This window comes from Puma concolor, chromosome B2 (assembly GCF_028749965.1).
Source record: "Puma concolor isolate L17-30 chromosome B2, mPumCon1.1.hap2, whole genome shotgun sequence".
Classification (NCBI taxonomy): domain Eukaryota; kingdom Metazoa; phylum Chordata; class Mammalia; order Carnivora; family Felidae; genus Puma; species Puma concolor.
In genome coordinates this window covers 88,777,032-88,804,271 of record NC_141671.1, presented here as the reverse complement: position 1 = coordinate 88,804,271, position 27,240 = coordinate 88,777,032, and the positions used below count along the sequence as shown (strand labels likewise).

General features: G+C 39.3%; 1 protein-coding gene across 7 annotated transcripts in view; it reads right to left on the bottom strand.

Moving 5' to 3' along the window:
• KLHL32 (kelch like family member 32) overlaps positions 1 to 27,240 on the bottom strand; it is a 246,291-nt gene that overhangs the window by 171,207 nt on the left and 47,844 nt on the right. For 5 of the 7 annotated variants that reach the window (XM_086707456.1, XM_086707454.1, XM_086707459.1 and 2 more), the window contains one exon: positions 19,053 to 19,233. The exons of 1 other annotated variant lie outside the window; for it this stretch is intronic. In XM_086707456.1, coding sequence (XP_086563582.1) covers positions 19,053 to 19,233 — 181 coding nt within the window. Of the gene's footprint in view, positions 1 to 19,052; positions 19,234 to 23,728; positions 25,087 to 27,240 lie in introns of those variants that run through there. One more of the 7 variants, XM_086707457.1, reaches the window with a different exon arrangement.

Sequence of the window (27,240 nt, the reverse complement as noted above, 5' to 3'; positions counted from 1 at the left end):
AAAATGTGGGGTTTTTTTTTAATTAGAGTGCAAATTATACTCTTTTTCTTGCTCTTAAGTTGTATGACTTACATTTTTAAAATTGTTTTCTGTGAAACTTTATTTATCTATTTAAGTTTATTTATTTTGAGAGAGAGAAAGCACAAGTGGGGGAGCGGCAGAGAGAAGGAAATAGAATCCCAAGCAGGTTCCATGCCATCAGCGCAGAGCCCAATGTGGGGCTTGAACCCACAAACTGCAAGATCATGACGTGAGCAGAGATTAAGAGTTGGACGCTTAACCAACTGAGCCACCCAGGTGCCCCATGTGAAACTTTTAAAGGTGAAATCACTAGAGGCAACCGAGGACACCACAAAAGCATGTCAAGGGGTGAAGCACACACCAGCCTCAGGGGTTCTGGCAGCTCCTTTAGCCCTGGTGTACTCTCAGGGCAACTGACCCAGACAGAGCTCATGGCAGGACACACCTCCCATCTGCCAGCGGAGTGAAAGGAGCAGAACCCACAGGCCATGGTGGAAAACAACATGACAAGACACGGGCCTTGGAAGGACCAGCCTTGGCTCTGCATTGCTGCTCTACGACCACAGGACTTAAGGACACTTTCCAACCTCTTTCAGTCAATTCTCCCATAGGTAAAGAGGGAACAGCCATCACCTCTGGTTGAGGTCAGAATCAGATAAGACTGAGTAAGTGTCTCACTGGCACAAGAGTTGCCACAAAACAGGATGAACTATCAAGATGTCTTCCGCTTACCCTCCACCTCCAGGGCTATCTTAATGCTTACCTGCCCTGGAAAGCCCTCCTGGAACTTCTATTGTGTAAGTGAGGCCCTCTTCTTCCAAGAAGCATGTCAGAGAACTCCAGACTAACATTCTCTCCATCCTTCAAAATCATTTATTTATTCATTAATCCATTCAGAAAAAAAAAAAAAAAAATCATTGGGATACTATGCTCAAGGCACTGTGCTAGATACCATAGAATGAAAAGATCCAACTTCTCCCCCCAGTAGCTGACAGCCAAATATATATATAAGCTATGCAAGTCAGTTACTATCATAAACCTAGGTGGTTATTATTATTATTATTTTTTTAATGAGCATAGTTTTTTAAACCAGGGATTCAAACATCTACCTTAAGGGCCGTTTTAAGAATCAAACAAAATAGGTTTTTGGTAAATAGTAGTAGTAACCTTGCTAGCACCATATTGTTTTGGCACTCTCATTTTGCTATTGAAGTGTATGTGCTTTGGCCCCTGTCAGGCTAGAAGTGGCTTCAGAAGTGAATTCAGATCGGTTCTTGGTCTGCCACAGTGTTGTGCACATAAAGGTGCCATTTGTTGGATGTTTCAGTCCCAGAGAGACCAAAGACCTTTGTATGACTCCATTACCAAGATAATAACGTACTCCTAGTCAATAGTGTCACCAGTGTGAAGCCTAATAAGTAAATCTGTACAAAAACCAACACCACTATCAGCAACACAACTGTGCATATATACACTACCCAGACCACAGAATGGGGTTAAACTGTAACCTATCTGCAATAGAGTCAGCGTGTTCATTCTCTAAATGCCCACTGAGCACCAGTCCTGTGTGAGGTACTGTGCTAGACAGAGAAGAGCAAAGTGAAAAAGATCCTGCCACAAAAAGGAAAACTGTTCCCCTCAGGAAAAGTCTCCACCTCATGAGGGGAGACCATATATGTACAAACTACTAGAGAACGTGTGGCAAAGCCTATAATCTGTTGTCAGTATATCCAAACGACTGCAAAATGAGTCTTCCCACAATCTTCCCAGAGTGAATGACAACTTCATCCCTACAGTGCCTTAGGCAAATGTCTTGGAAACAGCCTCATCCTCTCTCCCACACCCCGTGGCTCGCTCACCACCAAATTCCCTCGGCTCTCCTTTCAAAGTGCAATCAATAGTCCTTGCCACCTCCGGTCCCACTACCCCGTACAAGTCACCATTTTGTTCCTGTCTTATTTTAACAGCCTATTAGAGTCCTTCCCTCATCACCCTACGTAAACTTTCAAAACACAGGTCAGGTTATGGCATAGCTCTATCAACATTGTCCATGCACTTCCCATCTCATTGAACGTAAAAACCAGAACCCTAACAGCAGCCTGCAAGGTATCACATGTGATGCTACTCTACTGGCCCTCCCAGCTCACTGTTATCTAGACACTGACCTCCCAACTGCTCAAAAACACCACTAGTACCTCACACCTCAGGGGTTGGCCTTTGCTGTTCCCTGTGCCTAGAATGCTCTCTGTCAAGCAGTACATGGCTTGTGCCTTCACTTTTAAGTGGGCCTTCCCAGACCACCCTGTTAAACGGAGGCAATTCCCACCACCACTATGACCATCACTGCCTACTTCACCCTGCTCTATCATCTTCCACAGCCTCTAACCCCAACGGACACACTCCATACTTACTCACCTATTTGTTTATAGTCAGTCTTGTCCAATTATAATGAAAGTGTCATAAGGGCAAGGGTTTTGTGTTTCATGTATTACTGTATCCTCACAATCCACAACAGTGCCTGGCATTTAGTTGTGAGATCTGTACAGGGCTAGGGTATTGGAGAAGAGACTTTAGTAAAGGCAGGAGGCAAGAAGTTATAGGACAGGAAGGACATGTGACAGTGTATCATGTCTCTGATACTTGACTCTCTGAAATGGTGAGATTCATATTATGCACTCCTCTATTATTCTGCCTTGAATTATAATATATATCTTTTATCCTTTCTATAAATTATAACTTTGTTAAAGGACAATGTCTGTGATAGTTAATTTTATGTGTCATACAGGGTTACTGGGTGCCCAGATATTTCATTAAACATCCTTAATGGGTGATGGGTGTATCTGTGAGGGTGTTTTGGGTGAGATTAATATTTGAATCAGTAAACAGAGTAAAGCAGGCAGCCCTTCCCCAGTGAGGGTGGGCCTCATCTGATCAACTTAAACAAGGGCCAAAATAGAGTAAAAGGCTGAGTAAGTACCAATTTTTTCTGCCTCACTGTCTTTGAGCTGGGACACTGGTCTTCTGCCTTCTAACTCGAACTCATACTGGAACTTACACCATCCTCTTGTCACAGCATCCGTATAATATCCTGCCAATGCAGGTTTTCAACACACTGTGCAGATGAATTACAACGCCTTTTAATGGAAGAGCAAGTTAGATCATCTCCAGAGTGCTGCCTGCCACCTAAAAATATCTACTCTCATTATTCTTAGAATCAAGACTTATTGTATTAAAGCAGCCTATTCCCCGAAGGGGTATGTTTAATTTTCACAACCTAATTACTCACTCAATATTAAAAAAAAAAAGAAAGGTCATCATCCATGAAAATAATAAAACAATTATAAGAAAGCAGTGAAGTGCCTACAACCCCTTTTTCTTTCAATTTTAAAAATTTAACTGATACTATTTTTTTAAATTTTTTTTAATGTTTATTTATTTTTGAGAGAGAGAGAGACAGAGCAAAAGTTGGGGAGGGGCAGAGAGAGGAGACACAGAATCTGAAGTAGGCTCTAGGCTGCAAGCTGTCAGCCCAGAGCCTAACGCAGGGTTTGAACTCACAAACTGCAAGATCCATGACCTGAGCTGGAATCGGATGTTTAACCCACTGAGCCACCCAGGAACCCTTAGATATTGTTTTTTAGATCAGTTTCAGGTTCACAGCAAAAATGAATAGAAGGTACAGAGAGTTCCAAATAACCCCTTTCCGCTCCCCATGTACAATATCCCCCACTATCAACATTCCCACCAGTGTTGCAAAATTTATGAATCAATATTGACACATCATTATCAATCAACCAGAGTCCATAGTTTACTTTAAGGTTTACTCTTAGTGTTGTACATTTTATGTACAATCATGCAGAATAGTACTGCTGCTCCCAAAAATGCCTGTTCTCCACCTATGTGTCTCTCCCTCCTCCCAGCCCTGGCAATCAATGATCTTTTTATTGTCTCCCTAGTTTTGCCTCTTCCAAAATGCCAGACAGAATGCCATAATGCCATTCTTAAATGGAACCATGTAGTTACATACCTTTTCAGACTGGATTCTTTCACTTAGTAACATGCATTCAAGGTTCATCTGTGTCTTTTCATGGCTTGATAGCTCATTTCTTTTTATCACTGAATAGTATTCCATTGTAGAGAGGTACCACAATTTATATAATCAGAAATGAAAGAGGAGACATCATAACTGATACCACAAAATATGAAGGTTCAGAAGAGACTATTATGAACAATTGCACACCAACAAATTTGTAGCCTAAAGAAACTGACAAATTCCTAAAAATATACAACTTACCATTACAGAATCACGAAGAAATCGAATCTGAACTGACCAGTAACGAACAAGGAGACTGAATCAGCAATTTTAAAATTACTGATTTTAAACAAAGGCAAGCCCAATACCAGATGGTTTCCTTGGTGAATTCTACCAAGAATTTATGAAAAACTAATGTTAACGCTTCTTAAACTCTTCCAAAAAATTGAAGAGAACAGAATACTCACAAATTCATTTTATGAGGCCATCATTACCCTGATACCAAAGACAAATAAGGACACTACAAAAAAGAAAACTACAGGCCAATATCCCTCATCAATATAAATGCAAACATCCTCAACAAAATACTAACAAAATTTAGCATCACATTAAAAGGATCATACACCATTATCAAGTAGAATTTATCCCTGAAACATAAGAATGTTCAATATACCCAAATTTATAATGGATACACCACATTAATAGAATGAAAGATAAAAACCATATGATCACCTCAATACATGCATAAAAAGAATTTAACAAAATTCAGCAACCTTCCATGATAAAAACTCTCAACTCTTAGAAGAAAACATAGGCAGTAAGCTCCCTGACATCAGTTTTGGTGATAAGTTTTTGGATTTGACACCAAAACAAAGGCAATAAAAATAAGTGAGAATACCTCAAGCAAAAAAAAAGCTTCAGCACAGCAAAGGAAACTATTAACAAAGTGAAAATGCCTTTACACTTTGTTTCACATCTTCCATTCTGTAGAATGGAAGAAAATATTTGCAAATCATGTACCTAGTAAGGGATTAATACCCAACTATATAAATAACTAATACAACTCTCAATAGCAGAAAAACAATGATACAATTAAAAAAAGAAGGGGAAAGGAACAGAATAAACATTTTTTTCAAAAAAGACATATAGATGGCCAACAGGTACATGAAAAGGTGCCCAACATCACTAATCATCAGGGAAATGAAAACCAAAACCACAATGTGATGTTAGCTCACACCTGTTAGGATGGCTCTAACCAAAAAGAGAAGATATAACAAGTGTTAATGTAAATTGTACTGCAACTATGGAAAAGAGTATGGATGTTCCCAAAAAATTAAAAATAGAATATGATCCAGCAATCCCACTTTGGGGTATATATCTAGAATAAGTGAAATTAGGATCTTGAAGAGATATCTGAACTCCCATGTTCACTGCAGAATTATTTGCAATAGTCATGACATGGAAACAACCTAAGTGCCATTTTATGGATGAATGGATAAAGGAAAAATGGATATAGGGGTGCCTGGATGACTCAGTCGGTTAAGCATCTGACTTCAGCTCACGTCCTGATCTCACAGTTGGTGAGTTTGAGCCCCATGTAGGGCTCTGTGCTGACAGCTCGGAGAATGGAACCTGCTTCGGATTCTGTGTCTCCCTCTCTCTCTGTTCCCCTCTTGCTCACACTCTGTCTCTCTCTCTCAAAAATAAATAAAGATTAAAAACAATTTTAAAAAAAGAAAAAATGGGTATATATGTATATACACACATATACACACATACATACATATATATATGGAGTATTATTCACCCATGAAAATGAAGGAAATCCTGCCATTTGCAACATGGATGAACTCTGAAGACATTATGCTAAGCGAAATAAATCAGACAGAGGAAGAAAAATACTGTATGATCTCACTTATTTGTCTAATCTTAAAAAGCCAAAATCATAGAAGCAGTAGAATGTTGGTTGCCAGGGGCTACAGGATGGTGGAAATGAAGAGAGATTGGTTAAAGGATATAAACTTCTAGTTAAAAGATGAGTAAGTTCTGGGAACCTAATGTACAGCACAGTGACTAAGTTAACAATACTGTTAACACATATTGCAGACATGGAAGTTACTAAGAGAGTACATCTTAATATTTCCTCCCCACCCAGCCACCTCCTGCTGCCCCCCACACACAGAGGTAACTATGTGAAGTAATGAATATGTTAACTAACCTTACTGTGGTAACCATTTCACAACACATACCTGTATCAAATTATCACACTGTATATTTTAAACTTACACAATGTTATATGACAATTATATTTCCATAAAGCTAAATAAGAAACAAAAATTAAAATTAAAATGGAATTGTGTGTATGTGTGTGCATTGTTATTTTCTGCATCAGCACTCCTCAGAGTAGGCTGTCTTCAAACTGTTTCTTATACATCTGACACAAGGTAAGAAATCCCTGCCAGCATACAAATGAACTCATTATTTGCTTCCTTGAGAAAGATTTCCTGTGAAAATGCCAGTTGAACTAACACAGTGTTTCATCATGTAGCTGATTTACATTTGGTACCTCATCAGCATGGACAGTTAACAAGCATCCCTCAGAATGGCACTGGTCCACAAACCACAAGTAGCACTTATCAATATTTTTGTATGTTACCCCTTAGATTTTGGCTTCCTTTCCCACACTCTACTGAAATCAACTTCTTAAAGAACAGTGAATTTTTCTGCATCCTCCTTGGTATTCTACAAAATGTATTAATCCTTGAAATTCTTTTCTTTTCTGGCTTTGAATAAAATGTACATGCTGATTATCTTTATATATCTTAGGCTCTTCCTTTTTTGTCCCCTAGGCCATCTGCTCATTCTCTTTCTGCCACTTGAATAAAGGCATTCTTTAGGTCCTAACTACAGATATATTTTTTTCTGCTCTTGTCCCTCCTGCTATGCAATCTCCTATATTCCGGATGTCTCAAACTTCACCTCTTATGCAGAAGCCGCAGTGGTGATGTTTTCTGTATCCCTTTCAACATCCAGCACAAACTTTTTTGTATCTAGTGGATGCTCAGTAAATGCCTATGGAATTGACAAACTAGCATCTGGAACTATTATCAGGCATAGGGTCTATTTGTTCTTACCATATTAAAAAAGCACATTGATTTGTTAAGTAGTAGTAATTATCATACTGAATACAGTAAATAAAATGAAATATTAAGCACTACGTGAAATCAAAGAAAATTAAAATGGAAATCATTAAAAATTTTAAAATAAAAAATATTAGAGGCAAGTCATTTTACAGTTGCATAGAGCAAAATTAATTTATGATCAGAAAAGGAATATAGCAGAAATAAAATGATCCTTATGTTGGATTTTTACCTTTTTCTATTGTCAAAATTCTTCATTTCAAAATCCAATTAAATACTGAAAATAGATAGCTAAACCTGCATATATCTTTTTTTAAATATGAAATTTATTGTCAAATTGGTTTTCATATAACACCCAGTGCTCATTCCAACAGGTGCCCTCCTCAGTACCCATCACCCACCCTCCCCTCCCTCCTACCCCCCATCAACCCTCAGTTTATTCTCAGTTTTTAAGAGTCTCTTATGGTTTGGCTCTCTCCCTCTCTAACTTTTTTTTTCCTTCCCCTCCCCCATGGTCTTCTGTTAAGTTTCTCAGGATCCACATAAGAGTGAAAACATATGGTATCTGTCTTTCTCTGTATGACTTATTTCACATATCTTCTTAATAGTTTTGCTGATATATCAAAACTCAAACGAAAAACGAAATCATCATATATCTATCATACATCATCATACATCATATATGATACAAAAAGCATCACACATCTGAATCACTTCCCCATATTCTTCTTAATCTGCCCATTAGTCTTCTTAAACTTCCTTCAGTTCCCCATGCTCCCTTAGGTTATTCACAATGTCTTCAAAGCTGATAAAACCTCATTCTCTTGCCATACTCTTTATTCCTAACAGATATTGCTTGACTTTTTAATTCTTTTTATAAACAGATTTTATAAAACTAAATATCAAAACAAACAATCCTTTGATGGAAAACAATGATCAGTTTGCCATATAATGCATAACCCAAATGTACTATAATAATGATATTCTGGTGCCTCTGTGATTGACACATGAAATACACGTTAGGGAAAGAACAGAGCAGCGTGCAAATATGCAAGAATTAGCAATGCTGCTCTTTCAGCATAAGCACCCAATACCCACAGAATTCAGTAGGGCTTGTTCAACCTCAGAGTAATTAATCACAGGACAAGCCAGTGTAAAATGGACTATGGAAAATATGGAACATCATGGGATTTAATTTTAGTGAGATTCATGTACCAATTAAATAGCTGCAGAGTAATGCTTTATAATTCAGGGTAGCAGTAGAGATTTACATGCTTGTAGTAACTATCATAAAGATAAACTAAAAATAATTACTCTGTATTGAAGGACTTGGAGGTGATTTTACTAGTATTTTTATTCATTTCTTATCTGCAAAGGATGGTTAGTTTTAAGTTACCCCCAGCTAAAATTTAATTTCTGAGGGCCGCACTACTCAGGCTGTGACAATATTCTTGTAAACAAAATGAATGAATCAAAATTAGAGCACTGCACCCAGTGGCTGCTCAGAATGTACACAGAAGAAAGCTGTGGCATGGTAACTGGATAAAAGACAACTGACTATTGAAAGTCCTTTAACATTCAAACAGTACTTGAGGGTTAATAAAGGACACTTATTTTTTATTCTTAATATTATTTTTCAGGCAAAAAGATAATTTACTAGAAGCATAGTTGGGGCTTACAGAATCAATGGGAGCTGAGGAGCAGGCTAGGGATAAAGGCAGGAGGAGGCTGCAGGCTTGGTGGCTGGAAGCAAGATAACTGCCAGTATTATGTCTCTGTTTATCCTTAATGTGATAAACACAATATGTCTTATGTATGAGTTCTAAGAAGCAGAAATGTTAATGAAGAGTCTACAAAACCACCAAACAGGAAACAGCTTGAGCCCAACAATGATCTCATTTATGTGCTTTAACATCAGAAGTGCTATTACCTTCAAGTCCTTACTGGAAACTTGCCTAGGAAATAAGACAAACTAATGTGTCAAACAGATCATACATACAATGGGTGTTCTTAGGGGAAAAGTTCTGAGGAAGGGATTGGTTAGGCCCTACCCACATGACACAGCAAGAAACTGTTCCAGTCAGACTGCAACATGGGACAAGGAATGCTGAGGGTCTTTGGGGCACCAGGCACTAACGCAGGTGCTGGGATACAATGATCAGAAAGGCAAAAAAGATACTTGCTCTGCCCTCAAGGGGACCTTCAAGTGCTCACACTCAGCCTTCCCCACTTGCACAGCTTCCTTCAAAATACCTCGTGGCTGCTCTTTCCCAACACCCTCCATGCCTAGAGTCTGGCGGGTGTGGACACCCCCTTGCTCCCACAACCCCTGATCCTCAAGCCAGGGGCCTCATTCATTCCTGAGTCTTTCCTCTCTCTCACCATCTATCGCACCACCCCCCTCAGATTTTACCTGGTGTGTCCCAGCTATTCTACGTCCAGCAAACACTCCTTATAGGTCTTCTTCTCTCCCCCATCTGCTCCTCGTGTAGGTCAGGCCTTCATCCGCTCTTATTTAACCACTCCCCATGCCTCATGGGTCAGTTATTTCAATTTAAGCCTCCTTTCCCTTATTTTTAAAATGGAGATGATGATGATGATGATGATGATGATGATGATGATGATGATGATAGTAATACCCATCTTATAGGTGTCTTTAGAGGATAAAATGAGTTGATACACATAAAGCACTTACAGTAACTGCCTGTAGTACAGCAAATACTCAATTAATGGTAGTTATGATTATTGTTATTACTGACTGAGAATGCCAGAGAGAGGAAGAGGGGAAAAAAAGCCTCAAGCCCCAAAACATCATACCAAACTTCTAATACTAATTACACATACTGAAGTTATTTGTTCTCTCCTACCAGACCATAAATTTATTCTGTCTAGAAAATAGCAGGAATATAACAAATGCTTATTGAATTTGGAAAACATTTATTTCTAATTATATATCATATACTCTTTTAATAGTCTTTTATGCCATTTTAATCAAATAGTGACTGGAGAATTTGATTATAAAATACATGGAACATAGTTTTTTTTTTTTTAAATCATGGCTTTATCCTTTTCTCTTAAAACTACAAATTAGATAGGCAGAGCATACTCAGGCTCTAATGGAAAATGATGCTCAAATATTTAAGTTTCCAAAATGTCATATTTGAATCACTTTACCATCACATATGCGAAGCTATGTTAGACAGTCAAGACATCTGCTTCCTTGGCCAGAAAGTGTAGGCGTTCATGGAGATTGAAGCTGCAGATAGCAAATGTTAAACAACAGCCTCCAGAAGCTGCAGGGTGGCCCACAGCCCAGGGCTGCCCACACTGGGGCTCTGTAACTTTTGTGTCCCCAGTCAGAGTGGGGTGCCACAGGGAGGAGGGTAAGGGGCTGACTCTTCCCACCTCTCTCACATACACACACACTCTAGATCACAAGACCCTAATTTTCTCCTGCTACCTCTGGTTCAATACCTCCTCATTTGGCTTTGTTCAACAGCACTTTGATGGACTTGATTAGCCCTCAGCTAATCACAGTCCTTCTGAGAAAAGCTCCTAGTGAAAGAGGCTGCAACCACGATATATAATCTTAAATTCCTTTTAAAGGAATTTTCCAGCTTTGAGATATAATTAACATTAACACTGTGTAAGTTTAAGGCATACAGCGTGATGATTTAATACACACATATATCACAAAATGATTACCACAATAAGGTTAATTAATACATGCATCACTTCACAGTTACCTTTTCCTGTGTGTGTGTGTGTGTGTGTGTGTGTGTAGTAAGGACTTGTAAGATCTAGTCTTTCAGCAACTTTCAAGTCTATGATACAATATTGCTAACTGTAGTCACCATGCGGTAACTAGATCCCCAGAGCTTATTCATCTCATAACTGGAAATGTACACCCTTTGCCAACATATCCCCATTTCACCCCCACTGCCCAGTCCCTGGAAACCACCATTCTACCTTCTGTTTCTGTAAGTGAGATCATACAATATTTGTTTTTCTCTACATGATTTATTTCACTTAGCTTAATGCTCTCATGGTTCATCCATGTTGTTACAAATAACAGGATTTCCCTCTTTCTCATGGGTACACACACACACACCCCACATTTTCTTTATCCATTAATCTGTGGACAGACACTTAGGTTGTTTCCATATCTTGGCTATTATGAATAATGCTGCAATGAACATGGGAGATATATCTTCAAGATCCTGATTTCATTTACGTTCACTATATAACCAGATGTGGGATTATTGGACAATATGGTAGTTTAATTTTTTTAATCTTTTGAGGAACCTCCAGAGGTGCCTGGGTGGCTCAATTGGTTAAGTGTCCACCTTCGGCTCAGGTCATGACCTCACAGTTCATGAGTTTGGGCCCCACTTCGGGCTCTGTGTTCTCAGCACAGAGCCTACTTTGGATCCTCTGTCCCCCTTTCTTTCTGCCCCTTCCCCGCTCTCTCTGTCTCTCTGTCTCTCTCTCTCACACAAGCAAAAATAAATAAACTCATTTTAATTTTTTGAGGAACCTCCATATTGTTTTCTGTAGTAGCTAACCAATTTACATTCCTTCCAGCAGTGCAGAAGTGTTCCCTTTTCTCCACATCCTTGCCAACACTTGTTATTTCATGCCTTGTTAACAGCCATCCTAACAGGTGTGAGGTGATATCTCATTGTGGTTTTGATTTGTATTTTCCTGATGATGAGTGATGCTGAGCTTACACCTGCTCATGCTCATGTACCTGTTGGCCATTTGTTTATCTTCTTTGGAAAAATATCTATTCAGATCCTTTGCCCATTTCTTAATCATAGTATTTATTTATTTATTATTTTTTTTTTTTACTTATTTTTTTTTACTACTGAGTCGCATGAGTTCCTTATATATATTGGCTATTAATGCCTTAACAGATAGATGTGTATATTTTCTCCCCATTCCATAGGCTGTCCTTTCATTCTCTCGATCTTTAATTCCTTGAGAGAGAAAATCTACAGTTCTAAGGTTTCAGAAAAATGGGGCCTTGAATATGATTTTAGGGAGGTGGAAGAGGGTAGAAAGGATAAGACTTCATGAAAGACTTCACACTTGTTGGTTGTGATAAACCTTGGAAGACAGGGTAAAGAAAGAGGTGAGTAGGAGGTTGGGGTGGAAAGATTGGTCATTGGCAAGGCTGGAAAGTGGAAAGGTGTAATGGAGTATGTTTGCAACGTCAGATGAACAGATGGGAGGACAAAGACGAAGATGGAAGATAACAGCACAGCATGAAGGCACACTCCAGGAGTCTGGCAAATGTGCAAGTGAGGAGCTCTGGAGGACCTGAGCAGGGGAGCGAGAGCTAACCACGCAGTCATCTGCACAATGGTTTATGAAGGGACAGCTGGTAGAGGAGAAAAGTTGGATAGAACTAGAATGTTCTAAGCAAGCAGCAAGGAGGGGTCAGATTCAGAAAATTAAAAGATGTGAAAGGATAGAACCAAAAAGTCATTCTGACCCCTTAAAAGGTGAGTGAGCCTGCAACTAGGTGAGCCCAACGATGAACTCTTATCTCTTCCCACAAGTAGCTAGGCAGAACATGACCGGGTTGAACAGCTAATGCTCACAGAACATCTACTGTGTTTCAGATACAGTGCTTAGTAAATTCTTTACCTTATCTTATTTAAATCTCTATATTAAGCCATTCTGAGAGTTGTGCTTTATAATTGCCAATTTACAGATGAAAAAACACAGGTTCACAGGAGTAAGATGACTCACCTATGCTCAGAGAATAGACAGCAAAGAGGATGAACATCCCAACAAATATTAATTAGAATAGCACCTATTTTCTGAGCACTCTGGGAAACAACGGTGAACAGAGAGACACAGTCCCTGCCGCTGTATTCAAACTCAGCCCTGACTGCTAAGCTCTTCCCTTTCTTCCTTCCACCACCGATTTATACTCAGAAAAGAAGTCCCTAGTCTGACTCAGTTATAGCATTTGACTACGGCCATGTTGTACCTACACTGCTGTTATTAAACCTAATTTTTATTTTTTGAAATAATTTTACTACTTGACTGAAGAATGTTTTCACTTTTTTTAAAATGTTGATAATCACAGGAAGCTATAGTACTTTGTGCTCAACTGCTCATTATTTACACTTTAAGCGACAAGAGCTGATACCAACTCTCAGATCAATGTAAAGAAGCAGTTTACATCAAAACTTGGGCCTTCGCACTCTTACGGTACTGCCATTCCTGAATCAAAACAATTACTTTAGAGTCAAATAATCTTCCAGATGTCGAAGTGCAAAGTACCACAGTCTAATTTATATCAAAGTACTTAATTAACTTGAACAGATGACACTAGAAAGAAAAATCCATCGATAATTTGCATATCTTTTGTCTTCAGGATATTAAGAATTGAAATATACATGGAATTCTGTGATAATTAGAAGACATTTCCTCACTCACTTAATAAATATTTATTGTGTACTAAGCCTGAGGCAACATTATAAAAGTGAGAGATACAGAAATTTTTATAGCAGGAAGACTGTTTCCAGGTGTTTCACTGTGGTACAGCATAAGACACAGGGAACACAAACATAATTCTAGTTTAGGGCATGTGGTTGTTGGAAGACAATTCTGCATGATTCTCTTGTATTTATGCATGTATTGTGAGTGAGGCACAGACTGTCCTTTGTTCTGAACTTTCTTTCCAAGGATGTTTCTATAGCAAACAGCTTTGGGATGACACACTGGTGTCTCTCTTTGGAATAAAGGGCAGTTTTGCTTGCAATCCTGGAAGACACAGTGTCTCTTTACAGAGCAAAGGATAGGCATGCTTCCTGTCTAGAATAATAATTTGTCCCTCCAGAACAAAAACCAGACATGTTTCCTACCCATTATAAAAGATTTGGGTTGCCTGAACTCAACAATCCTCTCTGATAAATGTAGCTCATTTTGTGCGTGGTAACGGAAGCTGGCCCTCTTCATGTCACTTGCGAGAACTGAGGCTCAGGGAATATGTGCAAATACGCTAAGACTCACAGACTGGTTGCTAGGAGTGTTAAACTGTCCTTCGTCTCTAACTTTGGAGTCTTGTGCCTTCTACCAGCATCTAGTCATAGGCTATCTTACTGGCTTACAAGTATGGTAAAATCTCGGTCTTGACAGTTCTTGATAGCAAACAGTTGCAAAAATGGCAATAAATTCATTCCCTTCCTGCATCTATGCCCTTTGGTATATACTCTCTTACATTGATTCTGGGCTTGGCCATGGGGCTTCCTTGGCCAATGGGACATCAGAAAACATGACACAAAGAGAGAGACTGAAAAGTACCTATACATTGAGACTTACCCTCATGCCATTTTTAGAACTTAGTTGTTATGTGAAAAAGCCCAGGCTAGCCTATTTGTGTGAAATACATGCCCACTGTCCCCTAAAACCCCAGCGAAGAGCCTCACAATCACCAGACCTACCAACAAGGCCAAATTAGGTCATCCAGCCTCTAGTCAACAGTCCAGTTAACTGCTGATGTGAGAATGAATCCACCATTGATTATTAGAGCTGACAGACCAGAGGAACTATTCAGCTTCTAGGTTTGGGGGTCACAAAAGCTAACAAAAGAGGCAGAATACAACGCAAAAACTACCTCTAGTATTTTATCTATATTACAAATTCCATGGAGCTCGGTCTACGTCTGGTTAAACATTGTAATTCCAGCACTCAACACTGTGCCTAGAAAAGAGTTAAAAGTTGGGGCGCCTGGGTGGCGCAGTCGGTTAAGCGTCCGACTTCAGCCAGGTCATGATCTCGTGGTCCGTGAGTTCAAGCCCCGCATCGGGCTCTGGGCTGATGGCTCGGAGCCTGGAGCCTGTTTCCGATTCTGTGTCTCCCTCTCTCTCTGCCCCTCCCTCGTTCATGCTCTGTCTCTCTCTGTCCCAAAAATAAATAAACGTTGAAAAAAAAATTTAAAAAAAAAAAAAAGAAAAGAGTTAAAAGTGCCAACTGTTCCCGCTTTGTTTTGGTTTCTCCATCTGAACACTGACTACAAAAGTCACTTAACTTTCATCTCACAAGCAGGTTGTGAGCTTGAAAGAACAGTGTATGATTCTAGCAGGTCACATGATTGAAGGAATAAAGCACAACTTCTTGTACTCAAGGAAACATGCTCCAGTGCGTGAAAATCAGCTCTTCTACCTAATATCTGGCGATCCTCGGGTGGGTTATTTAAACATACCGCACTTTGGTTTTCTTATCTGCACAATGGGAATAATGAAACTTTCTTCATGAGCTTTGTAACACAGGTATTATAAAGGAGGCACTCTTCATGTAACCTACCAGAGTATCAGGGGCGTTGTGGTAAGAGATGAAAGACTGGGAGTAGCAGCAAACACTGTTCAAGGTAAGTAGCATGCACTTGCTCACACACTTTCTCTCTTACACACACACACACACAATCAAACCGTCTCCCAAAATTAAATTAAAAAGCCAACCAGCAGAGACCTAAGAGAAGAGAAGCTAAGTAATAGGAGGGGCTAAATTATGGTCTAATGGAAGACAAAACTTACTACATTATATTATTATATAATGTGCACATGCTATATATATATTTTTTTAAGTTTATTTATTTATTTTGAGAGAGACAGAGAAAGTGTGAGCAGGGGAGGGGCAGAACGAGAGAGACAAAGAATCCCAAGCAGTCTCCACACTATCAGCATGGTGCCCTATGTGGGGCTTGAACTCATGAACCACAAGATTACGACCTGAGCTGAAACCAAGAGTTGGACGCTTAAGTGACTGACCCATCCAGGAGCCCCCCCGCTTTTTTTTTATTTTTTGAGAGAGAGAGCGTGAGTGAGCAAGGGGCAGAGAGAAAAAGAGAGAGAGTCCCATGAGGGGCAGAGAGAGTGGGAGAGAGAGAGGAATCAAGAGAGAATCTTGAAGTGGGGATTGAGCTCACCCAATGTGGTGATCAAGCTCACAAATCCTGAGACTGTGACCTGAGCCGAAGTCAGATGCTTAACCGACTGAGCCAACCAGGGGCCCCACGTGTATGTATTGTATAGAACAACCCAAAATATGTTGTTTGAAAAGCTCCCTGAATAATATAGCCTTTCTGGAAGATTAATGCCTGATGCGTCAGTGTATAAAATGTAACACTATTTTAATGGAACTAAAAGGTCACTTTTCAGATATTCTACTTCATTTCTACAGTTGAGAATTATTCCTTCTTTTAATTTATAGACATTTCAAGTATTTCCCTCTAGATCCTCTATATTACTGGGTTTCATCATATTTAAAACACTTTTTAAAAAAGACTTTCTTTAAGCAGGAAAAGACCTCTCTGACCTCAGCCGTAGCAATCTCTTACTCGACACATCCCCAAAGGCAAGGGAATTAAAAGCAAAAGTGAATTCCTGGGACCTTATGAAGATAAAAAGCTTCTGCACAGCAAAGGAAACAACCAACAAAACTAAAAGGCAACCAACGGAATGGGAAAAGATATTTGCAAATGACATATCGGACAAAGGGCTAGTATCCAAAATCTATAAAGAGCTCACCAAACTCCACACCCGAAAAGCAAATAACCCAGTGAAGAAATGGGCAGAAAACATGAATAGACACTTCTCTAAAGAAGACATCCGGATGGCCAACAGGCACATGAAAAGATGTTCAGCGTCGCTCCTTATCAGGGAAATACAAATCAAAACCACACTCAGGTATCACCTCACGCCAGTCAGAGTGGCCAAAATGAACAAATCAGGAGACTATAGATGCTGGAGAGGATGTGGAGAAACAGGAACCCTCTTGCACTGTTGGTGGGAATGCAAATTGGTGCAGCCGCTCTGGAAAGCAGTGTGGAGGTTCCTCAGAAAATTAAAAATAGACCTACCCTATGACCCAGCAATAGCACTGCTAGGAATTTATCCAAGGGACACAGGAGTACTGATGCATAGGGGCACTTGTACCCCAATGTTCATAGCAGCACTCTCAACAATAGCCAAATTATGGAAAGAGCCTAAATGTCCATCAACTGATGAATGGATAAAGAAATTGTGGTTTATATACACAATGGAGTACTACGTGGCAATGAGAAAAAATGAAATATGGCCTTTTGTAGCAACGTGGATGGAACTGGAGAGTGTGATGCTAAGTGAAATAAGCCATACAGAGAAAGACAGATACCATATGGTTTCACTCTTATGTGGATCCTGAGAAACTTAAGAAAAACCCATGGGGGAGGGGAACAAAAAAAAAAAAAAAAAGAGGTGAGAGTGGGAGAGAGCCAAAGCATAAGAGACTGTTGATAACTGAGAACAAACTAAGGGTTGATGGGGGGTGGGAGGGAGGAGAGGGTGGGTGATGGGTACTGAGGAGGGCACGTTTTGGGATGAGCACTGGGTGTTGTATGGAAACCAATTTGACAATAAATTTCATATATTTAAAAAATAAAAAAAATAAATAAAAATAAAAAAGACTTTCTTTTATGATTTGGCATTTTTGAAAATTTTTTTACTTGCTAGTTGGCAACTGAGTGCAGTTGATATTGTCTCTTAAACATTAAAACCAAGATTATGAAAATAAAATAAAATAAAAACAAAAAAAGTAAAACCAAGATTATGACTGGAATTATACAAATAAAACCAATAACAACAACAAAAAAACAAAACAAATAAAACCAACAAATTGCCCATGGGCCTAAGTTGGTTTCTATAACACTTTGAGACCTTGGCAAGAGAAACCAAAAAAAATTCACAATTAATTTCTATTCTCATTTATATGAGATATGCATACAAAGTCCTTTTTCTATCATTTAAATCATAGGAAGTACTAAATAAATGGTATTTAGTTAGCTACAACCATACTGTATATTTTAATCTTCAAAAAAGCAATAAACATAAATTGACATGGATACAGCAAGAAAGTACAATGCTAAGTAAAATAAGTCAGTCAGGGAAAGACAATACTATATGATTTAACTCATATGGGGAATATAAGAAACAAAACAATCAATCCTGGTTGGGGGGGGGGCGTTGCAGAGAGAGAGACACACACACAAACTAAGAAACAGACTCTTAACTATGAAGTGCAAACTGATGGTTACCAGAGGGGAGGTGGGTGGCGGGCGGGGGAGGAGTTAAACGGGTGATAGGGATTAAGGAGCATACTTGTGATGAGCACTGGGTAATGTATGGAAGTGCTGAATCACTATATTATACACCTGAAACTAGTATTACACTGTATGTGAATTATACTGGAAATAAATAAAATAAAATAAAATAAAATAAAATAAAATAAAATAAAGCAACAAACATACCACTGTATCTCATAAGCCACTGAAAATCGCACCCTAAAGTTCTACTAAACAAGACCACATGCCTTCAGCAACACACATTTAATAACCATAAACGTCCATTAGGCCAATTGTATCTCTGTCTCTGGAGCAAACAGTTGGAAAGCATGAAGACAAGAACATGCATAGAAAAAAAAAAAAAAAAAAAAAAAAACGCTACATAGATTTACGAGCACTTTAAATTTTAACAAACTGTTTTACATATTGTCCTTCTGATCCTGGATCTAGATACATCCTATCCCCCAGTTCACACTGCATTATGGCGCACTGTAATGCCACACTGCCTTATGGTGGTAAAGTATCAAATACCCCTCAGTTCAGAAGCAAAAGAGAGATCTGCTCTCCGCTAGAGGGACATCCAGACGACCAAGCCAGGGAGGATCCCACTGCAACCCCAATCTTATTCTGTTCAGGAAAGGTCCCCAACATTCACAACTCCGGTGACCGTCATCTGACTGATGGATGCAGGACACTTCAGGAAACTTTGTCATCCTCCGTTTAACAAACTACCCCAACTTACCCGGAAATAGTCACTGCATGCTGCTAGGACTGCCTTGTGAGCATGGAATTTCTGTTCCTCAGCAATCAGGGTGACATCACAGAGGATGCCGTCACTTCTCTGTTGATTCAGCGCTGCCAAGACGCTATCATTGTGAGATTCCGAGTGGCAGAGCCTCTGGCCTGTCAGCATTTCTTGAATACTACAAAAGAGAGCAATCGTGTCAACATGCTTTCTCCCACCAGCCCCTGCTATCCCTGGTGCCCCCTCACTCCTTCAGCACCTGTGTAGGGAGCGCAGATCGCAGCACACTACAAGAATGTGACCTTTGTGATTCCTTTTCCCTCCTCTCTACTATTCTCCTGCTCTCCTTTTCTCTAATTCTCTCTTTTCCTCACCCCCTCAGGGTATCTTTCTCTTTCCTACCAGTGCTTCTCTTTCTGGATTTGTGTTTTTGTGTGTGTCCATCTGTCTGTGTATGGTCCACGTCTGTGGACCAGTGAGCCTCTGATTCTGGCCTCTGTCCCCTCAATACATGTACATCTCTGAGTGCAAAGCTTTCTCTGGATGTGTACCTGTTTGTGTGTATATATGTGACTCTCTCCCCTCTATGACCCCCTTCCTGAGTCTCTGATTCCTTCTCTAGTTCTGTACCACTATGTGGGGGTGGTGCAAGCTCAGAACATGATCACCACCATGCACTGATCTAGCACAGAATCCACGGGACCTAAAAGACTCACCAGAGATACGGGAAGTTACTAAGTCTCCCCAGAGGTCACAATACTACAATAATAAATAAAACAAAACTGACTAAATGTTGATTAGAGAAAAAGGGGCTGCCACTGACTATCTCATGTAAAAAGCAATGAATAAACAATAGCAGATGATTATTAAACTTGGGAAATCATGTATCATGGGGGAACATCAAAAAAAAAATGTCATCGTAAATGAAAAACATCTAAGGCTGAAAGTAAAATATATCTGTATTATCAGCCTTCAAACTCTGTATGTGGTCACTGTACTAGACTTAGAAATGACCATACAGTTTTATTTGCTGTTCTATTTTTTGAAACTGTTACATTTACTCATTGTGAAACTTAGCCCTTCACTCCTTACCCCATTTTAAAATATTCATCCTATGTCCTTTAGGACTCCTAGGTGTGGGGTGCCTGGGTGACTCAGTTGGTTGAGCCTCTGACTTCGGCTCAAGTCATGATCTCATGGTTTGTGAGTTTGAGCCCCGCGTCGGGCCCTGTGCTGACACCTCAGAGCCTGAAGCCTGCTTCAGATTCTTTGTCTCCCTCTTTCTCTGCTCCTCTCATGCTGTGCCCTCTCTTTCTCTCTCTCTCTCAAAAATAAACAACAACAACAAAAAAACTCCTAAGTGAAACCCCAGACCTTCCCAAATTCATGTAGAAGTAAGGCCATACATTGACTGTGTAGATAGCTCTGAACAATTTCAGCCTACATCTATGAATACAGTCTCCACAGTGCTCTAAAATCTCAGAACTGACATCAGACCAGGATTGGTGAGCGGCACCAGTCACAAGTTACTCCCAGAATGAGAACAAGGGCCATCGAGCCCTGTTTCTGGCCTTCGGACTCCTCTTGAAGCTGAGTGAAGATACCATGGGGATGACTGAGGATCGTCTCTCCTATCCTGACAACTGCTGCATCCAATTCTCCCCTCTGAATGTGAAAGAACTGCTCAGAGAAGCTGGGGAGTCGCCACTGGCCTAGTCTGCATGCTTAGTTTATTTAACAAAGCTCTGTCCGGCCTGTGGTGCCAGTTGGCTTGTAAACCGCAGTTCGACACAGACTGTTCCACTTTAAGGTGAAACAAATGCTTCCTATGAAATGCAGAGAACAGCCTATAAGTTTTATTGGCCATTTCTGACTGGGGAGCCTCAGAAATGTCAGAACTACTGAAAGAAAAAAAAAAACTTGACAGGAGGTGATGATATAGGAAGTTCTTGTGGGAAGGTGGGAAGATTATTTTCAGTTGGAATGCAGCAGTGAGTTTTGAAATGGTTACTGTCATCGAATATTCATCTAGCAGCTCTAGCTATCCACATTTAAAATCAGTAACTGAAAACCACATTCAGAAGCATAAGTAACTTTTAACACAAATTTCTATGCAAAGCCTAGAATGGGGATGAATTAGCATTACTCAATTAAAGAAATGAGGAAACAGTAAAAGAAATATTACATCAGCTAAAGTAAAGCTTTAGGATAATTTTTGAAAAATCTTTCCTAAAAGGATGACATTTTTATATATTTTACAGTCTTCCTATGTTCCATGAATTATTCTTAGTGATTTATAATTATTAATTCACTTAATCATCATCACAACCCTATGAGGCAGGCATTATTATATCTATTCTACAGATGACAAAACCAAAGGTCCAAGATCATGCATTTTGAGCACCTATCACCAAGAACACAATACTGTAATTCAGCCTCCTGCTTAAAAAACAAGATAAAGACAAAACAAAACAAAATGGCAAGCTGTGAAAAAGATCTAAAAAATCTCTGATCGCAGGGGTAAAAGGTCACAAAGTCTATACTAACTTTGTATTTATATTATGCATAGTTATCTCAAAATCAAAGCTGCCTTTTAAAAAGAATACACATGAAGATAATAACAGGAAATAGTTGTAAGAAATATCTAAAATCAGGCTTCAAAAATATTTATCTTTGCACTGCAACTAAGATAAGTTTGGAGATAGAAAAACAGATTCCAATTATTACTTATTTGAAATACTCATAGACAACTTCTTAGATACACTCATTTCTCCCTTTTAATATCGCTTTAAATGCTAAATAAATATATTTTAAAATTTCATTTGTAGAACAGTAGAATATGTTAAAATAATTGCCTTCAAGTGTTTCCTTATTCATTTCCCAAATATAGTGCCACAATTTATGTCCTTATTATCAAGACTGAATCAGTATTTGCATTTCAGATATCTATTGACAGTGAATACATCTTGCCAGGGAAAGAGCAGCTGTAAACTGAAATTTGGCAAAAGATAAAGGGCTCAGCTCTGAAACAATGGTGATGCTGCATAATTTCACAGGATCATTCAGCTGGGCTTGAAATATTCAAGCTTAAAGAAAACAACATGCTAAATATTTAAGGCAACACTTGGCACAAGATTCCAAATATTTTGGAACCAATATGTTAGGAATCTTCAAAAGCAGAAACAAATACTCCAACATTTGGCAAGAAATAAAGGCCTATTAATCAACAAGTCTTTATTGTATTCTGAAAGTAACTTCCCACTCAACTCTCAGATATAAACCTGCAAGAGGCTTCAACCCTCTAAATGTTAAGGCCTGTGTGGCCACAGAACACAGCTGGAAAGAGGCAGGCCCATCTGATGAAGTCAATAATCATAAACAAGGAAGGGGGTGAATCAGAGACCATTAAGTACCATGTCTGAATTAAGATGGGGAGCAGATACATGCTTGCACATGGCTGCATTGACATCTATAATTTATATCAAATTGGCATACTAAGCTTCCCAACAATGTCCCTCTGTTATGTGGGAAACAATGAAGAAGGAAGGAATAGAATATTCCCAAAACTTCCTAAATTACTGGGAAAAAAAAACACATAAAACATGAGGCACATTTGCCAAGGGTATACAGATTTGAGTGTCATCCTAAAATTGGGAAAGGTCGACTGTGGAAGCAATGTTGCCACCTTAAAACTTACAGGTAAGGGCAGAAGGTGACCTGGCTTCCCCAGGGCAACCCCAAAAGTCTTTCCTCTGAGGGATCCCCTAAAACTACACTGTCCAATACAATAGCCATGAGCTACAGGTGGTTACTAACCACTGGAAATGTGGGTAGTCCAAACTGAGATGTGTTGTGAGTGTAAAATGCTCTCAATGTCAGACGTAGTATGAAAAAAGAATGCAAAATATCTCATTAGTATTTTTATATTAATTACATATTGAAATAATAATATTTGGGGTATACTAATTAAAAATAAACTAGTTAAATTTATTTTACCTGTTTCTTTTTATTTCTTTTAAAAGTAACTACTTGAAAATTTTAATTATACATATGGTTCGCAACATGGTCCTATTGGACGGTGTACAAGTTCCTAGGGGACATGTCCCTCATTCCTTTCCACCTGAACTCCATAAGTTCTACAGGGCACAGCCTCTGTGGGTACAACATGGGAAGCCCCCACTCTCGAAGCAGCAGACTGAGTTTTAGTGATGACAGGATACAACCATTTGACCATATGTCAGCATTCAGTAACGGAGATAAATAAATGAGGTCTCACGGCACAGGACTATTCATGACTTCAAGTCTGTAACTTTCATTCTGGATTTGATAGCAAAAACTAAAAAATCAAATGCAGAACATGATGTTGATAACATGGTACACCCTACTCAGATGAAGCTCTACCATAGTGCAAATCACTATTTGCAGTTGACAGAGTTAACATTTTTGATCACAGAACTCTCACAGGGTCTCATTTTCATAAAGTAAATTTTGACTGAGTTTACTAAGTTTTTAACATGTAAATTCCAAAACAGCTATCTGGTTTTTAAACATTTGCATTTCAAATTTTAAAATTCAAGTCAATGTTTCTATCAATGCTTACCTAGTATTTAGACACACAAAATATATGCAAGTAGATTTCAAGCGAGGCTACCAATAAGATATCAAATACTTACAAATCAAAAGCAGTCAAGTAGCATGAAGAGTTTCATTTCTTAAACAGACCACACAAAAAACAGAAGACTGGACCAAAAAAAAAAATGATAGTGCTAGAATTATTCATGATTATCTCAATTCAGTCTATTGATGAATTATCAGGTGAGTACCCTAATCACTTCAATTCTACGATCAAAATATTTCTATACAAATTAAATACATCAATATTAAAACAGCCCTATTTATTTTTGTAAGCAGACTATTAACTCCATAATGGAACTTAATTTTTCTTTTTATAGAACACTTTATAATTTTTACATATTTTAAAATGAATGCTAACAATTAATAGCAATGGCCAAAATAATAAGCAAAGAAGACACAATATGTTAGAGAATGATTAAGAAGTAATAAAGATTATACAGAGAGGGACTTAATTATAAATGAATAGTTTTGTTTCATTCCTCCCCTCATTCATTCACTCAATAAACATTTACCCTATCCAGGTGCCATGCTAGATACTAGAGATAAAATGGTGAACAAACCAAACTTGGTAGCAGCCCTTGTCAAACATTGAGTTTAGCAAGGCAGTTACACACTAAGCAAATAATCTGGCCTCCCAGAAGCAATAATGCTGGAGCTGGGGGATGAAGGATGAGAAGGAGCTACTGTGGCAAAAAGAGTTTTCCAGGTAGGGAGAGCAAGTCCTGGGATCCCGTGGTAGGAGGAAGCATGGTGCTCACAACAGTATGTCAAGGGTCAAAACCTTGAGAACAAGGAAGGACAAGGTCTGCAGCTCAGAGAGAGGCTTGGCTAGAAGTGTAAATCTGGGACTCATCTACATAGAGAGGGTAACAGAAACACAGCTGTGTCTCCAGAACACAGTGCAGACCCAATCAACAGCGAAAGGTTGGTAGGAAGTTAACAAAGACAGTATTCAAAATACAGAAGGAGGGATGGGCTCCGTGGTGGAAAAGGACTGCCCTTTGAGTAGCAGGAGGGAGGAAACAGGCATACCAGGAACACATATTCAAACTCTTAGAATTTTTTTGGTTTGTTAAATATAAAGATTTAGTGGAACCATCTCCACTAGGCAATGTAGGCAAGGAAACATGGATATCTGGGTTCATCTGGGTTGGAATTTTGTCAGGAAAATGCATCAAAAACACAGGAAGGAAGAGAAATCAAGGATTTAAAGAGTTGTAGAAAATGGGTGACTCAGTCGGTTAAGCATCCAACTTTGTCTCAGATCATGATCTCATAGTTCATGGGTTCAAGCCTCACGTTGGGCTCAGAGGCTGGAGCCTGTTTCAGATTCTGTGTCTCCCTCTCTCTCTGCCCCTTCCCTGCTTGTGTGCTCTCTCTCTCTCTCTCTCTCAAAAATAAATAAACATTAAAAAAATAAAATAAAATTTAAAAAATAAAAATAAAAAAATAAAAGTTATAGAATCTAAACTGGATCAGAAGGGAAATGAGGGAAAGAAGGGGATGATGTGTTGGTAGAAAGTATCAAGGCCAGTAGATGAGACACTGCAAGGAGGTCGAAGTACAACCACAGTGAGGGAAGGCTAGACGGAGAGGAGATCCTGGTAAGAGTAAAGTGGCTGATGTAGTGGTATCACAAACAGAGCAACTACTGGGATGCAAGGTCCAAGGTGTGACCATGGGAGTTGATGTCTCAGTAGAACAAGGTTTTTGGAGATAAGCAGATTGAAGATCCGAGGCCACCAAGTTGGACGGATCCTCCTTGCAGACACTGAGGACACTGGGATATTGCAATGGGTTTGTGATGAGGAAGAACACTGTAATCTGGGTGCCAAATGCTCAGTAAATGAGGGGAAATGACCCTAACTATAGTGGAGAGGAGAGAGGAGAGAGAAGGGAGAGAGAGAAAGAGAGAGAGAGAGTTGAAGAGCATCAGAATGAGCATGTCTCTGTTGTATTTTGTTATTGTTGCCTTCTCAGACAACCAACTTGAAGAGTAATGATGGAGAAGCAAAACCACGTCCCAGGTGACAACAATCTCTCTACCTATCCCCCCAAATACATGAGATGTGAGGAGGGCTCTTAGCAGGGCTCCAAGTGGGCCTCAGGAGAGGACAGGTCTCAGTGAAGTCAGGAGGGGAAGGGAGCTTTTCAGGGTAAGGAGATTATACAGCAGAGCAGACAATCACAGTGCAACAGTTCCCCAGGGAACAAGGGAAGTCTGGAAGGTGGGGACGGGAGAGCTGTGAATCATAGCTGAGAAGGAAAGACCATTACGGAGATGATGGTGCAGGGGAGGACAGGTGGCAGAGGGGTCAGAGTGGATCAATAAAAGCAGAGATGGTAGACTTAAAGTAAAAAACAATTTTGGGAAAAAAGCACATAGATCCTGGTAGTCAGAAATAAATCACTTGGCTGAGGTGGTGGCAGACAGATACCATGGTCTCTATGTGCCTGTATAGGCTGGATGCCACATCTGGAGCAGGATTTCTCAACCTCAGTGAAACGAACATTTGGGGCCAGATCGTTATCTACTATGGGGAGCCATCCTGCGTATTGTGAGATGTTCAGCAGGATCCCTACCATCGACTGACCAGATGCCAATAGCATCCCCAACTCCGGTGACTACCAAAAATGTTGCCAGATATTGCACAATGTACACTGAGAGCAAAACCATCTCCCACTAAGAAACGCTGATCTAGAGCAACGGACTGGCTCTGGGGAGTGAAGCAGCACTGGACCGGCTGTAACAATGCCTCCTTCCATGTCTGAACATATTTTTGGAACCGGTCAACTCTAATAGTTACAGAGTTGTGGAAGAAAGGCAGTCTCATTATTCCATAGACATACACAATTCTTAATTAATAAAAAGAATCTCCTCTGTTTCACACCTCTCATTTTTTGCTCTGAAGATCCTTTTGACTGTTTCCTCAGAGGATGATAAAGACTTGCGTCCACTTTGAATATTCAAAAAAATGCCCTGTGTCTTCTTCTTGACTGCATCCACAGGTTTGGGTATGTGCCAAGTTCCTTCCTGCCCCAGAGCATTTCCCCATGTCACCCCACGCATCAGTGCTCAAATTACAGACCACTTCTTCAGGAAGACACTTTGTCATTCTATCAACCCTATACTTTTCCTTCAGAGCACTTTTCACAATTATATCTGCATTGTTACTGGGTGTGATTTGTTAGATATCAGTTTCCTCCATTGAATATATGTTTTATGAAGGCAGGAACCTTCTCTCTTTTATTCATAGCTGGATGCTCTGCATCAAGTAGAGTGCTTGGCTCAATAAATATCTGTTAAATAAATGAATTATTAGAAGAATGTTGAGAGTATTTTGAGAATACATATCATACTCCCCAGAATGATTGCTTTAAAGGGGATGATGGTGATATTTATACAAGTATAGTTTTCTGATTCTTTTTAAAATCATCTACCTTTATAAAAGTATTCTTTTTTTTTAAACATTCCAAATAAAAAAATATAGTAAACAGTATCATTCAAAGAACCATGAGATGTACCTAGGTTTGACCCGTAAATAGATCA